Genomic DNA, 16,234 nt, shown 5'->3' with positions numbered 1-16,234 from the left:
TCATTATTTACTTGTTAATTAGCGATCTTTTAGTTAATTAAAGGTGATAAGGGATAAATTGAAAAAAGTGCAATTAATGTTTCAATTAAATTAAAATTCGACAAATAATTTGGGAAAAGAAAAAGTCCTTAAAACCACAAATAATATGAGAAAGATGGAGTATGGTCAATTCGTAAAGTGTTTCACTCTATTTTCCTTTTCTATTAACTAGTTAAGGGATTGTTTGTTGTGGACTAGAAAATTTAGTAGCCACTAAATAGGAATAAACACAATTTTGTGCATAAATATTACTAATTAGGATATTCTTACTGTTAAATTAGTGATGTTATTGAGAAGTTATATTTACATATTATACTCCTAATTTTAAATAATTTTAATGCTAAATCTAATATAAGTAACCAAACATCTTACTTAGTGTAGAACTAGTTAGAAGGCTCGTCGGACCAACCTCACTATGTGTAGACACCGGGTATGTTATCAAGCTTAGGTACCTTACGTAGCATAGCAGCAAAAGGTAGGATGGATGAGCCGATGGACGGCCATGGACTTATTTGGTTAGAGTTGGATTCTTACGACATTGGTATCGTGAATTAATCAAAGCTAGTCCATTTTAATATAAAATTAGTTAAACAATAATCTTTCTCGATACACTTTACCTCCTAATTAAGGGAGTCATTGGTAAGGGTGCTAGTTAGAACGGAAATTCCAATTTTCGTCGGTTCCGATCCGAAAATTTTCGATATTGGAATAACTTTTTTCATTTCGAGTTCCGAAATTCCGATTTTCAAATTTTTCCATTTTTTGGATTGGAATTATATAAAATAAATTTGAAATTTTCGATTTTCGATCTAATTTAATTTACAAAATTAATTCTGAAAAATTCCAATTTTTTCCGAAAAATACACCTATAAATAATATATATTATATAATACCCCTTTTCCGAAAAATACACCTATACGTTTTTTTAGTATTTGAATATAATAAATTGTTGTTAGAAGTTTTATTAGATAATATGTTGTGTTTATTTTTATTTATTTTTTTGAACTGAAATTTATAAGTTATTAGTTTTACTTTTATGGACGTGGATGTTCTTATTTTGGGAATATTATGAATATTTTAGAAAATTTCCGCTAAGTTTTGAAATCTTAAAGCTTACATCATTTTCGATTTTTTTCCAAATTCCAAAATTTCCGGGCCTTTTGGAATTGAAATGAATTTTTAGATTCCGAAAATTTTGGGATTGGAACTGGAACTGATTTTGTACTTTCGATTTTTTTTTTGAAATATTTCGAAAAGGCTAATTCCGATCCGATCCATCTGACTTTCACCCCTACCCATCATTGAGGGTTTTAAGGTAAATCTTCACAATTTATTTTTATTACTCGTTTCTTTTAAACTTGTTTAAAAGTCGAAAATCTGTAAATTTCTGAACTAATACTAAAGCAAACTAACAACATGGCATATGTCAAAATTAGTAAATAAAAATTTCAGGTCACAAAGTAAATAAAATTATTCGATTTCAGATTGATTTTCAAAAGCTCGTTTGAAACCGATTCATCAACATAATTAACTAATTTTAAACATCTATATTTATGTTCGATAAAATATGAAACTTATATTTAAAGATTAAAAAAAAAAGTCCGAGCTCGATTTGTGTTGATTTTAATTAGGATCTTATTTATATATTACGGAACTTGTTAATTACAAAAATTACGGGAAATTAGATGCTACACCTGATTAATTACACTGACTGAATTTGAACTATAAATCTACACATAATCACACACACTCATGTGTATATGTGCTTAGTACAGTTTAAACCTCTATAAATTAATACAGTCTGGACTAGCAAAATTCCATTAATTTAGCGAAATATTGAATCATCGAACTAATTATTTAGTAGATTTTTACCGAATCGGGACTGAAAGAAACTATTATTTAAGCAAGGTTATTAATTTATCGAGGTTCTACTGTAGGCTAGGTAGTTACACGTAATTACAGTTTCACCCCTTCTAGTTTATACTACTCTATATATATATATATATATATATATATATATATATATATATATATATATATATATATATATATATAACTAATTTTGAGTTTATCTTCAAATACCAAAACTCCACGTGTTATATCTTCTTCCTTCTACCCCCAAGGCTTAAACCCCCAAAAAACTCCATTACCGCTTCAACACTCAGAGCTTCACTTCACTTCACATGTGAAGATAGAAAATGACGAAATTGGCCCTATCCTACCACCACACCCTCTTCCACATCCTCACCCCAACCTCCACCACCCACTCCCACCTCCCCTTCCACTCCGAATTCCTCCACCGCCGCCGCCACCACCACCACCTCCCAATCCTCCGCCGCAGCCTCTCCGTGGCCGCGAAGGCCAAGACGAAGGAGCTAATCCTCGGGAATCCCAGCGTCACCGTCGAGAAGGGCAAGTACAGCTACGACGTCGAAACCCTAATCAACAAGCTCTCCAGCCTCCCGCCGCGCGGCAGCATCGCACGGTGCCTCGACGCATTCAAGAACAAGCTCTCCCTCTCCGATTTCTCCCTCGTATTCAAGGAATTCGCCCTCCGCGGCGACTGGCAGCGCTCCCTCCGCCTCTTCAAGTACATGCAGCGCCAGATTTGGTGCAAGCCCAACGAGCACATCTACTCCCTCATCATCGGCATCCTCGGCCGCGAGGGCCTTCTCGATAAGTCCGCCGAGATCTTCGACGAGATGGCCGCGCACTCCGTCGCGAGGACCGTGCTCTCCTACACCGCGATTATCAACGCCTACGGCCGGAACGGCCAGTACGAGGTTGCGATGGAGTTGCTGGAGCGGATGAAGGTAGATAGAATTTTGCCGAATATCTTAACTTACAATACAGTTATTAATGCTTGTGCGAGGGGAGGGTATTCTTGGGAGGGTTTGTTGAGTTTGTTTGGGGAAATGCGACACGAGGGCGTTCAGCCGGATTTGGTTACGTATAATACATTGTTGAGCGCTTGCTCGAATAGGGGTTTGGGGGATGAGGCGGAGATGGTGTTTAGGACGATGAACGAGAGTGGGGTTTTGCCTGATATTACCACGTATAGTTATTTAGTCGATACGTTTGGGAAATTGGAAAAGTTGGAGAAGGTTTCGGAGCTACTAGGGGAGATGGAGGCAGAGGGTAATTTGCCCGAGATAATGAGTTACAACGTGTTATTGGATGCGTATGCTCATTCGGGGAAGATAAAGGAGTCTATGGTAGTTTTCAGACAAATGCAGGGTGCGGGGTGCATTCCGAATGCCGGGACTTACAGTATTCTGCTTAGCTTGTTCGGCAAAAACGGGAGATACGATGAAGTGAGGGAGCTTTTTCTTGAAATGAAAGTGAGCAACACGGAGCCGGATGCAGATACGTACAATATACTTATCGAGGTTTTCGGTGAAGGAGGCTATTTTAAGGAGGTGGTGACGTTGTTCCACGATATGGTGGAGGAGAACGTGGAGCCGAATATGGAGACTTACGAGGGGTTGATTTACTCTTGTGGGAAAGGCGGGCTCCACGAAGATGCAAAGAGGATTTTGCTTCATATGAGTGAGAAAGGTTTGGTGCCGAGCTGCAAAGCGTACACGGGCGTGATCGAATCGTATGGTCAGGCAGCTCTGTACGAAGAGGCTCTTGTTGCCTTCAACACGATGAACGAAGTGGGAAGTATGCCGACGATCGAGACATATAATTCTCTGATTCATAGCTTTGCAAAAGGTGGGCTTTACAAGGAGAGTGAAGCTATTTTGTCGAGGATGAGTGAGTTGGGCGTTCCACGAAATAGAGATTCGTTGAATGGTGTCATCGAAGCGTATAGGCAGGGGGGGCAATTCGAGGAGGCGATAAAGGCTTATGTCAACATGGAGAAGGTGAGGTGTGACCCCGATGAATATACTCTCGAGGCGGTTTTGAGTGTCTATTGCTTTGTCGGACTTGTCGATGAGAGCGAGGAGCAGTTTCGACAGATTAAGGAGTTGGGTATACAACCGAGTGTCATGTGCTATTGTATGATGCTGGCGGTATATGCAAAAGCAGACAGGTCAGAACCGTATACTATTTTGTTCATTTATTCACTTCTATATGGATGTTTTGTCGTTATTACTCCGTTAAAACTGTAGAACTACGTCAACTATAGCACTGAACGTATTTTTTTTTAAAGAGAATGATCTACTTGATTAAATAACAAGAGAAACGATTGAAATTTCAATGTGACCGAAGCCAAGTTATTGTGTTAAAAGCTTCTATTTTGATCTTTGTCTGTCACATCGTATTTTCTGAAGCAAATGAGGCCTTAAGGGAGGACCGAGATGAAAATAAACGAATTTCTCCCTCTCCTGATATCTCGTTTTCTAGTGCATCTTTTATTTTCGATGTATCAGTGTCTTGAATTGTACGTTTTTTGTTGATTTTGGTTTAGAATGAAGGCCTGTAAGGGCCTTAGGAATGAAAGGTAAATTACGGCCATCCTCTTGAGGTAAAGTCAAATTACGAAAAATCCCTCCTGTTTGGGTAATTACAACCACCCCTCAACTATGAATTTTCTTACACGTCCACTCTTGTGGTGTCAAATTTAGTGGGATCTTCTAGATTACGTAGAATATTCTCCAGTTTGTACCTCTTTTACCCCATGCTTTTACCCCATGCGAGCTCCACATTTTGAAACAAGATTGTCACAAGATGTGTCTCTCGACATGTAAATATCTGGTGCATCAGAAACTGCATTTTTACACAAAACGAGTACAAACTAGAGAACATTCCACGGAATCCAGAAGATTATGTTGAATTTGACACCATAAAGGTGGACGTGGAAGGAGATTCATAGTTGAGGGTTTTTTTCGTATTTTTTTCGTAATTTGACCTTACCTCAGGGGGTGGCCGTAATTTACCCTAGGAATAAATGAAGGTGATCTTAAAGAATGAAAGCATCAAGAGTATGGGGGTTTTTATTTTGTCTAAACAACCCTAGTTACTGAAAAAATCTATGAATCGTAGAATGAAGAGATAACTCAGCTGACAGGAACAGAAGATTGCATGCTAAACGTTACAACAACTTAAGAGTTCGGAAATGGGAAACTGCGAACTGGAATTTGTCCGGACTGTGTTCTTACACTTGCATGCATTTCATGTAGGAAAACTGGAATGTCATGTGTTATTTAACTATTTATGACAGTAAAATGTAAAGAAAAACATAAATTATCCATATTTTATGTTTCGAGACTCATTTAATGTTGTTATTTTCAGGTGGGACATGGCCAATGAATTAATAAACGAGATGCAAACAAACAGGACATCCAATATTCACCAAGTCATAGGGCAGATGATTAAAGGAGATTTCGACGATGCCGGTAATTGGCAAATGGTAGAGTACGTATTCGACAAACTCAACTCCGAGGGTTGTGGTTTGGGAATCAGGTTTTACAACACAATTCTAGAAGCACTTTGGTGTTTAGGCCAGAAAAAAAGAGCTGCAAAAGTGCTTTCCGAAGCAACTAAAAGAGGCCTATATCCAGAACTATATCGTAAGAACAAACTCATATGGTCCGTAGATGTTCATAGGTATGTTATGATCTCTCCATTTCTCTCCGTCTTTATGTTATTTATTGGGATGTGTCGATGTGATAGATGTCGTTTCAATTTTACTAATACCGTTTCGACTTCAATCATGATTTTTGACCATTTTCGAGGCTGCATTTGGCAAAACTCAGAACACGGAATTTGTAGTTCTTTGAGTTAGCTTTCTAATCCAACTCGAATCACCAAGATTGGATGTCGGGTGAGAAAGATATGCATGAATCAATGAACACGTCCCACAACTTTAATGTTTTGAGTTATCTAAAATTCAAAACGTAATTCATTCATGCATAACTTTGTACCCGACATCCAATCTAGCTGATTCAATTTGGATTAGAAAGCTATCTCAAAGGACTACGTTTTCTGTGATTCGAACTTTGCCAAAATCAAACTAGAAAAGGGTCGAATTCACATTCAAAGTCAAAACAGTATTAGTAAAATTGAGACGACATTTGACATTTCAGTATTTATTATGGTGCTTCTTTATATTCTTTTTTCTTATTTATGTGTAACATCATTTATTTTGGACCAATCAGAATGTGGCCTGGGGGTGCGTGCACTGCAACATCAGTGTGGCTGAACGATATGCAAGAGCTCTTAATTAACGGAGGGGAGCTTCCTCAACTAGCAACTGCTGTTGTGGTGTAAGTGATTTTTTTTTTCCCTTCTTGAAGTTGTATTTATATTCGACGTCGAAAAAGTTGACCTAAAGTCAATCTCGATTATGGATTTATTTGCAGAAGAGGGCAAATGGAAAGGAGCTCGATAACACGTGATTTTCCGGTTTCGAAAGCCGTCTATTCTTTGCTGAAAGACGTGTCGTCGTCATTCTGTTTCCCTGGTTGGAATAAGGGGCGAATTATCTGTCACAAGTCTCAACTTAAGCGGATATTTTCGAAAGACGCCGATATCGAAAACACAGTCGGTTTGAGTAATTCTCCGTTTCCTTTTTCCGGGACAAGAACGCCCCCGAGAGAAGTGAAGCAAAACAGCAGTTCTGATGCGAAGGAAAAAAGTTTTAGGGCGAATACGGAACTTATGACGAGCGGAGTATGAAATATCGAAAACAAAATCTTTTTGCTCGTTGGATCTCAAGACACAACTCTATGTTATCGGAGATAGATACGGAAGAAGGTCTCTACATGCTCGAGACTTATATAATGCTGATGCAGCAGACATTTGATATAGGACAGGTTTTGTGCTCCTTGCTTCCCACTTATGTTGTCTAGTTTAGTAGTGGCAGGAAAAAAAAGAGAAAAAACACTTAAAAGACAAGCACGTGGGAAACACGTGCATACATGCATGTATGTATCTTAACCGATATTTTGTGTAAGTTATGGAACTAGCTTAGATCGAACAATAATGAAATGGAATGTGACGAATGAATGATTGTTTCATACTGGGTTTTTTTTTCTTTTTTTCTTTTTTGTGGTTAGGTAAATTACGGCCCCCCACACGAAGTAAGGTTAAATTATGAGAATACCCTTCACGTTTGAGTAATTGCAATCACACTTTTTAATCATGAATTTTCTTATACGTCATTGTGATTTAAATTTAGTGGAATTTTCTACATTATGTGGAATATTATCCAGTTTGTACCTGTTTTACCTCATTCGAGCTCCACATTTTTTAAACAAGCTAAGAAGATCAAAAGATGTGTCTTTTGACTTGTAAATATCAGTTGTCGTGCATCAGAACTGCATTTTTGCCCCAAAATATATGTAGAAGTAGGACGATTTCCAAAAATTCTAATGTTTTTTTTTGAAATTGAAATAAATGTTTAATTTCTGAAATGTTCGGAATTAAAATTTGAATTAATTTTTTTACTTCAGAAAAAGATCGTTTTTTTTTTTCTAAAGTATGCATGTATTTTGATTTGATCATTCCAGGTTTATTTGATGTTACATTCGATGAAATACATCGGATGATAATTAACCGATGATCTGCACGTAATCATGCAGACTCGTATGTATATATATATATTTTTTTTCTAATGTATATGTGGATTTTAATTTAATTTAATTTAATTTAATTTTTAATTTCATTAAAATTGATAGCACAACAACCATGTGATATTGACAGCTATTGTCTAGGATCAGAAACTTGCTATTAGCTAAAGAGAAAAAAAAAATCTCAATATTGAAGTAAAAACACATCATCCATCTGCCACTATGTACAAACTTTATTCTATTTATTACAACGCTATTATTAATTATTATTTATTGCAAATTGGAATTTCTTAAGACAATAAAATAATGGTTAATTTGCTGCCTTTTCAGTGGTTGAGTTCAAAGGAAATATATTTTATATATTATGGTCAAAAAGATGTAAAACTAATGCAATTTGCACACAAAATCATCGTGGCAGACAAATATGGTGTAATATTTTGTGGATTGCATCTTCTGTATAAAGTTATAAACTACGGTTTATCTTTATCTTTATCTTTATATCCTAAGACCATGTTTGCTCATTAAAATAATAATATTAGTCAAGATAAGATTAAATAATTTAACAAAATTCAATTATTTTATCGGATACCAAGACTCTCAGTGAAAATGTTTCCTAAAAAGATAAGATAAATTACAATAACATAATTTTTACGAGTCGATCTGATAATTTATTAGGATAACAAATATCGAATAAAGTCCAATTATTTAATTAATAATGTATAAACTTCCTGATCAAACGAGACCTAAATATACTTATCATCCTTCGTGGGGATCATTACAATATTATAATTCTCTTTACGCAACACCATGAGAGAGAGAGAGAGAGAGAGAGAGAGAGACTTTTTTAAAATGTCACTCAATCCCTAAAATCTTAACTTTCATTAAAAAAATATTGCTTTCTTCATTTGATTGGAATCAAAAGTCAAAAAGTTACATATAAAAAGATGGTATTGGTGGGCTTTTTTGGGATTTTCATTTTTTTTGAAGTTATATATTTTATTTTATTTTTACCAAAGATGATGAACTATAATTGATATTAGGTTTAGCTAGTTTGGTATTTATATCTTAATTAAAAGTTTAAGTTGTTCGTAAATTATATTATTTAATATTAATATCTCAAATATATATTAATTTATCGTGCGCCGTAACTTTTTCCTTACGACATTTCCTTCGACACAAAGAAAACGTTTTAATCCATCTCATTTATCATACGTAAAACCTAGCAAAGTAAAAGATGGCATGCTAAGAAAAAAACAAAGGTGTTGTTGATTAAACTTTCTAAGTCAATTTTGGTAAGTATTATTGTTGTGATACGGCAATTTATGGTCGAAAAAACAGTGCTTAAACTTTTCGAATATTAATAAAAATTGAATTTTATTATTATTATCGAGTATGATTTACAAGTTACAACAATTAATAAGCATTTGGTATGCGTGTGTAATAAATAATATGTGTCTATTACTCCATATTATCTATAATTCTAGTGAAATTTGGCTTCGGTTTGGTTCGTTTTATTGACCCTTTGCATAATATATGAACCAATTTGATTTTTCAAACATAAAAAAATGTTTCCATAATTTGCTATTCGAATAATTCGAAATGGCTCGATTTTTAGGTTTTTGGTTCGGGTTTCTAGGTTTTTTTGTTTTCTTTGCTCACCACTAGTATTTTCTATTAATTAAGATTTTGTGCAAAACTATTTACTAAATAATATGATACTTAGGTGTGTTTGCAAATGATTATTTAAAAATAGAAGTTAGTGTTTGCAAGTTAAGTCAGTTTTAAGTGATTATTTCTAAAAGTAGAGGGTGTTTGCAAATATTCCAAAAAATGAACTTAAATAGAAAAAGCAGGGTTGGGGCTGCTTTTGAAAAATAACTTAACCCAGATTATTTTAAGAGGAGCAAAAACAAAAATTAATTTTACAAACATCTAAAAACAAATTATGAAAAAAAAACTCTTAATTCAAAAAGTTTTTACAAACACCACCTTAATAATAATCTCTTAAAAATCTTTTAAATATTTTAATATTTTTTAGATTCACCAAACACGTCTTGCTTCAAATCTTGACAGAAGCATAACATCTTTTCTTTTCTTAAATATTATAAGTTACATTTAAAATAAAAAAAATATATATATTTGAATAATAAAGATAACCGATATCCTATGCAATAATTGGGGTGTTTATTCAATTATATCCAACTTCTTAATTAGTCAAATTGTCAAGCCCCTTGTTATTAATACTCTAGCGTCCTCTAATTATCTACCGAATTAACTAATTAAGACGACTTCGTTTGGTTGACATAATAAAATTAATCAAGATAAGATCAGAAAATCTAATGAAAATCCAAATTGTTTTATTGGATCCCGATACATTCAAAAAAGAAACTACCTAAAAGACAAGATAAATCATGATAACATAATATTTTCGGGTCGAGCGAATAAGTTATTGAGGATACCAAACATCAAACAAAGTCCAATAATTTATATAATAATAGTTAATCTCGCCAACCAAACGAAGCCTAAGAGGATATCGTATTAATTATACGAAGCATTGCAGTTAGACTTTAGCTGTTGATTAAGATTTGCTAGCTTATTGCTTACAAACTTATAAAAAAAAAAAAAAAAAAAAAAAACTTGTAGGCTATAGGATAGATAAATCTAATCTTTAAATTTTTTTTATTTTTATGAAATAATTAAAAGATTATATTTCATGTATTAAAAAATATTAATTAGTGAGGAGGGACCACCGCTAATCATGTTTAAAGTATTGAAGATGATTTGATTAATAATCTTGGAGACCAAACAGATCCTCCATATGGTGTTTTAGACAAAATTGTCAGTTAATTATTCAGATAATTACCATTTAATTTTTATTTTTTTTATATATATATATCAACTTGCAATTAATCAGAGTAATTATTTTAGGATCATCGTACCGTATTGGCTGCCGTGCTTGGAATCAATTCATGTAGACATGTTATTAGCTTCCACTAATCTTATATTAATAATACCTAATTGGCTAATTATGTTTTTCTTTTAAAGTAGGGTAAATAACTGTTGAGCCCTGAGATAACATCAAATTACAAAAGAAACCCCTCATGTTTAGATAATTAAAATCACTTCTTCAATTATGAATCTTTTTACACGTCCACCCTTGTGGTATCAAATTTATTGGAACTAGTACTACATCCGTGCGATGCACGGGGTATTCATCGTAAAACAAATATTGAGTAATAAAAAAAGTTCTCGAAATAGTAATATTAATTGTTAATAAGTAAAAGAAAGAAGTAGAAAATATTCAAAGAAAATTAATTTGTATGGTGTAAGTGATGAAATAAGCCGAGATAATTGAAAAAACTAAATATCGAAGGTTTTAATTTCCGCATACAAAAGAGCGAATATATAGTTGATTCCAAACTTGTACAACTATAATGACATGAGCGTTGAAAACTTGAATTGTTTGATACCAATCGCCTAAACACATGCAACAAATCCAATAATGCAACTAACCTGCATATGTTGTACAATGGACATACGAACTATGTAAATTGTTACCAAAACAATACCGATATAACTGTTTTATGGCATAACATCATTGTAAATAAATTACATTCATGAAATATAGCGAGCGGAGTCCATAGCAAGTCCATAACAAAACATATAAATAATAGATAATAAAGATCGTCAATGAATATTGTAATTTTATGTATATAGAATTACCTTCATATACGTAGAAAAACTTTCTTATATACAATATTATTTGAAACGTTGGTCGTATCACCAGATTCCAAGTTAATCAAAAAATTTATGCCACTTCGACTCTTAACTCTCGAGAGTGCGACATAGAGTTGTCCGTGACTGAACACAGGTCTCGGCAAGTACAAACCCACATGATTTATTGGAATATATTGGAATATTCTAGATTATGTGGAATATTTTCCAGTTTGTACCACATTTTACCATATTCGAGCTTCGCAATTTGTCAATTGGTAATAAGATGATCATAAGATGTGTCTCTTGACTTATTAATATCAGATTGTGGCGCATCAGAAATTACAAACGAGAGAACATTCTACGAAATCTAGAACATTCTCAGCCTCACCAAGCAAAAAATTTCTGATTACGCCCCTGATTAAATTTAAGATAATTGAATATTATATTACCAAAACAATGCCGACACAATTTCCATCAATGAAGACCTAGGTACAATTATTTAAGTCCAATAGCTTCTTGTAAACTAAAAAAATATCTAATATATTTTTCTTGATCAACATTAAGAAAAATAATAATAATAATAATAATAATAATAATAATAATAATAATAATAATAATAATAATAATAATGAAGCTTGAGACTTTAGTGTTTTGTTCCGTTTCTTTAGCATGACAAGACTCGTGGCCTTATCATTTTGTCGATTGTCAAACTATAGACATAAATAATTAGTAACTATTTTTTTTTATTTATTGTTTATTTTTTATTATTATTTATTGATTTATTGAGTACAACTGTACAAGTAACTAAATTTATTTGATTCATTCATAGATGTCCCAAAAGCTTACAAAAATTAGGAAAGCCTACATTGACTAAATTTAGCCTACTGTTGCTTTAATATGCTAATATTACAATTAGATTATTATTATTATTATTATTATTTTTTTTTATTTTTTTTTTTGATTAAGTGAAAAGAGTTGGAACACTCAAAGTGGATATTCGAAAATTCCATTAGCCGTCCGTTTCCACTTATACCCCCATACAACATCTTAAATATTTTCTTTTTTCTCGTTTTCCACTTTGGGAAATTATCTTTGACCTTCGAACAAATTAAAACACATACTATTCCTTAATTCTTCAAATTAATTTTATTTTATTTTTATCATATAGTTAATCAACTTATATACTATAGCTTTTTTCAAATGATACTATTAAATTAGGTGGAGTAAATAGTATGGACTAATGACATATTTAATTGCCGAAATTCAAAGTGTTTAAAGTTCGTTTATCCAGATTCAAATCCCCTTTGTCAACTGTCGCTAGGTGGAGTTTGTCACAAATTGTCAGCCTAGTATAGTTTACGTCTTTCGTATGGTCTGCAAGCTATTACACGAGAGTGTAGGTTTACTCAGTACACTTATATATTTTTAGGATTGGCAGTGATCTCCTTCATTATAAAATAAATATGTAAGGAATAGCTAAAAAAAAAACAACAATTATAACCCCTAAAGTACAAATTATATGATTCAATTAGTGCTATTATGGATTTTGAGAAATTATTCAAAATACCAAATACAAACATAATAATTTTATATAATAGTTTTAGGAATCGAATGTCTTACTAACTGAATAATTTATTAGTGCATATAAAATTAATAGGCTATATCAATCCAAACTAATTTGGCACATACAACCAAACAAGGTCTAATTTGGTTAATAAACCAAAAAACGATAGTCATAACATAAAATATACATACAATTAAATTTAAGTTTAATTATGCACTCGATAGACTTCACCAAGTCATAATTTCCTATAAATTAATATATTTTACATATTGTATGTTCATATACACAAGTGAAGCTAGGATTTTAAGTCCGGCATATCAAATGCATTAAAACTTTTATAAGGAGAGACTGATAATATTTCATTATATATGACTTTTTTTCTTCTAAAGTACATAAAAAATTAAGGATTCGATAATTATTGGGGGCCATCGGCCCCCTCTGAAACTATGCTGACTCCGCCATTGTTAACATATATATCTTATAGTTTGTAATACAAATAAAAAATTGCAGTACATATATCATCTTGTGTAAACCTATAGGAGACTTTAGACAAACAAGCGATGAAATTTTCTTATATCAAGAATTATTTCCTACCAAACAACTCCTTATCCGGTTATCCCTTATCTCTTATATATACATATATATAGTTATATACATCATGTATGTATAATATTATTTGTGGGTTTTATTAATTATTAATTATTAATTAAAATATCCAGCATTACATTGTACGGACCTCACGTTGTTTCACAAAGCTTTTTCTACTCTCTCTCTCGTATAAATTGCGCTCCCACTCTCTCACTTTTCCCATTCATTCATTTTCAGTCAAAATCCAAATTCCGTTTTTTTTATTTTTTTCTTTTTTTTAGAAAAAATAAAAATTTCGAATCCTTACCGAGAATAATGTCACTGTGCAGCGAGACGCCGTCCGCCGCCGCCGGTGGTGGCGAGATTATGTTGTTTGGTGTGAGAGTCAGGGTTGATCCGATGAGGAAGAGCGTCAGTATGAATAATCTCTCTGAATACGAGCCTGTTGTCAACTGTAGCAATCCGAACGACGTCAACAACACTACTGAAGCGCCGAAGGTTGCGGCGGAGGATGGCGGCGCCGCCGCCTACGCCTCCGCCGACGATGCCCTGCCCCGGGCTTCCACCGGTGGTCCTGAGCGTAAGCGAGGTCAGATCTCCGATTCACCTCTTTTATATATATATATATATATATATATATATATATATATATATATATATATATATATATATATATACTTTTCAATTTACTGCTGTTATTTTTGAATCTGAGATTTCTGTAAATGATTTTTGACCGTTTTGATCATGATTTTTTTTTTCAATTTTTTCGTTAATTGATGAAATTTGTTTTTTTTTTTTTTTTTTTTTTTGTTTTTTTTTTTTTTTTTTATGATTTACAAATCTATTGCCAGTTTTTGGTTGAATAAAACCTAACATTAACAATTTTTGGGGGTGAAAATCCAATTTCTTAAGGATTCATCTGATATAAACTATGTTGACTTTCATATACAAAAAATCTCAAAAATCCTGATTAAAAATCTGAATTTGTTGGTTTTGGGTTAAAATAAAGAAGAAGGCATTAATCAATTCATTTTCATGATTTCTAGGTTTTTATGAAATCAATTTGATCCAATTTCTTTGATTTTGATTTGTTTGCAGGAGTTCCATGGACAGAAGAAGAACACAAGCTATTCCTAATTGGATTGGAGAAAATTGGAAGAGGTGATTGGAGAGGAATTTCCAGAAATTACGTCAAAACCCGAACACCAACGCAAGTCGCTAGCCACGCCCAAAAATACTTCCTTCGCCGGAATAACCTCAACCGCCGCCGCCGCCGCTCTAGCCTCTTCGACATCACCACCGATTCGGTAATAACAACCTATATAAAAGTTATATCTACTCCGGTGAATCTTATATGAAACCCCCCTTTGTTGTTTGGCTGTTTTATTTTGATTGCTAAAGTAAATACAACATGTAATCATTCTCTAAGATGGGTGTGGAGAGCACTATTTCTCTTTACTTTTCGTTTATAGGTCAAAAGTGAAAAAAAAGGAAAAAAGAGAACTTTCTTGAGTGCCATCCAATGTGGATATTTTTAAAGATTCTATTTCGATTTTATTGTTATGTAGTACTCTTAAAATTTCGACCCCGAAAGTAAGAAGAATTTCTCTATTTTCCATGTTCTTGATTCGTGTTTTCTTATCGAAACAATGGTGTTTGTTTGATTAGGTAACTGCAATGGCAACTGAAGAGAGCAAGAACCATCAAGACAACACCCCAGTCCAGATGGTGCCGCGGCCGCCGCCGACGGTGGCTATGCCGCTGCCTGTAACTTCGAATGTGAATGGATTCTCGCTCGGCCCTGTTTTGTTCTCGAATCAACACGTGAAAAACGAGGCGTCTTCTTTATCTCTGAGGCTATCACTCTCATCAGGGCAAGATCAGCCATCAAGGATGGGTTCACCTTTCCACATGTTAAACAGTGGAGATAGTGTTTTAAGTGTTGCTTGAGGTTTCGATATCGGTTTCTTGGTATTGACAAAATAAAATTGGTAAAAAAAAAGGTACCGAAAATATCAAATTAGAGGGATTGAATGTCAAGAAATAGAGATTAGGCAAAATTAGTTGGCTAGAAATTCAATCTTTTGTCATTGTACAAAACCAGAGAAATATCATGGTGTTGTTTGTTTGTACTTTTGCTTTGATGCTTTGATATTTTAGATTCTTGCTTATTACATTTGTCTTTTTTATTTTATTTTTTTGTGTGGTTGAGCATAATGTAGAGCAATTAATTAATTTTATTTTATTTTTCAAACAATCGGGATTTTAGTAAACGTAGGACATTTTATTCAATGAATTAAAATCTAGCATCAATCCCATTTTTTTTTTAACTTTTATGTTACCAGAATATTGCGTTTTTTCCATCAAAACATGAGTTTATCAAATTTTAGCATAACTCGGACTAGTGTCTACTGCAGACGTAGACGCTCGTTTTCCAGATTTATAAAGCTTTTCAAGGTCAAAATTTCCCACCATCTATTTTGTTTTTAATGCACAAAAATCACCCAAAAACTCTTCTCTCTAAGTAGAAATCTCTATTTTTTCAATGACAAGTTTTGAGTTTAGTGTTTTTCTCCAATTTTATTCTAAAAGTTAAAAACCTAGGTTAAAAGAAATTCAACACTAAATGTAATAAATTTAGAAATAGGAGTGAAATGTGAGAATTTTATTTAGAACAACAATAAAATTAAAGAGACGACAAATAGGTGAAATGGGATTAATAATTAAAAAAACTGATATGCATTTACTAAAAATCGTCCGGTATTTATCATTTCATAAAATGAAAGTGGATCAAACCTAGAAATTC

At 33.1% G+C, this 16,234-nt stretch overlaps 2 protein-coding genes across 2 annotated transcripts; both read left to right on the top strand.

The window, feature by feature from the left end:
* The first annotated feature begins 2,082 nt into the window (after window positions 1-2,082).
* PTAC2 (plastid transcriptionally active 2) lies at window positions 2,083-7,007 on the top strand. Its single transcript, XM_012975704.2, has 4 exons — window positions 2,083-4,078; window positions 5,281-5,595; window positions 6,147-6,254; window positions 6,351-7,007. The coding sequence occupies exons 1-4, from the start codon at window positions 2,238-2,240 to the stop codon at window positions 6,664-6,666; spliced, it is 2,580 nt and encodes an 859-aa protein (XP_012831158.2). The 5' UTR covers window positions 2,083-2,237; the 3' UTR covers window positions 6,667-7,007.
* A 6,493-nt stretch (window positions 7,008-13,500) lies between these two features.
* On the top strand, window positions 13,501-15,602 carry LOC105952131 (transcription factor MYB1R1). The gene is made up of 3 exons (XM_088823489.1): window positions 13,501-14,017; window positions 14,527-14,735; window positions 15,097-15,602. The coding sequence occupies exons 1-3, from the start codon at window positions 13,744-13,746 to the stop codon at window positions 15,376-15,378; spliced, it is 765 nt and encodes a 254-aa protein (XP_088679615.1). The 5' UTR covers window positions 13,501-13,743; the 3' UTR covers window positions 15,379-15,602.
* The last annotated feature ends 632 nt before the right edge of the window (window positions 15,603-16,234 follow it).

This window comes from Erythranthe guttata, chromosome 9 (genome assembly GCF_056151865.1).
Source record: "Erythranthe guttata isolate IM_541 chromosome 9, IM_541, whole genome shotgun sequence".
NCBI lineage: Eukaryota > Viridiplantae > Streptophyta > Magnoliopsida > Lamiales > Phrymaceae > Erythranthe > Erythranthe guttata.
This window is presented reverse-complemented; position numbering and strand designations above follow the sequence as displayed.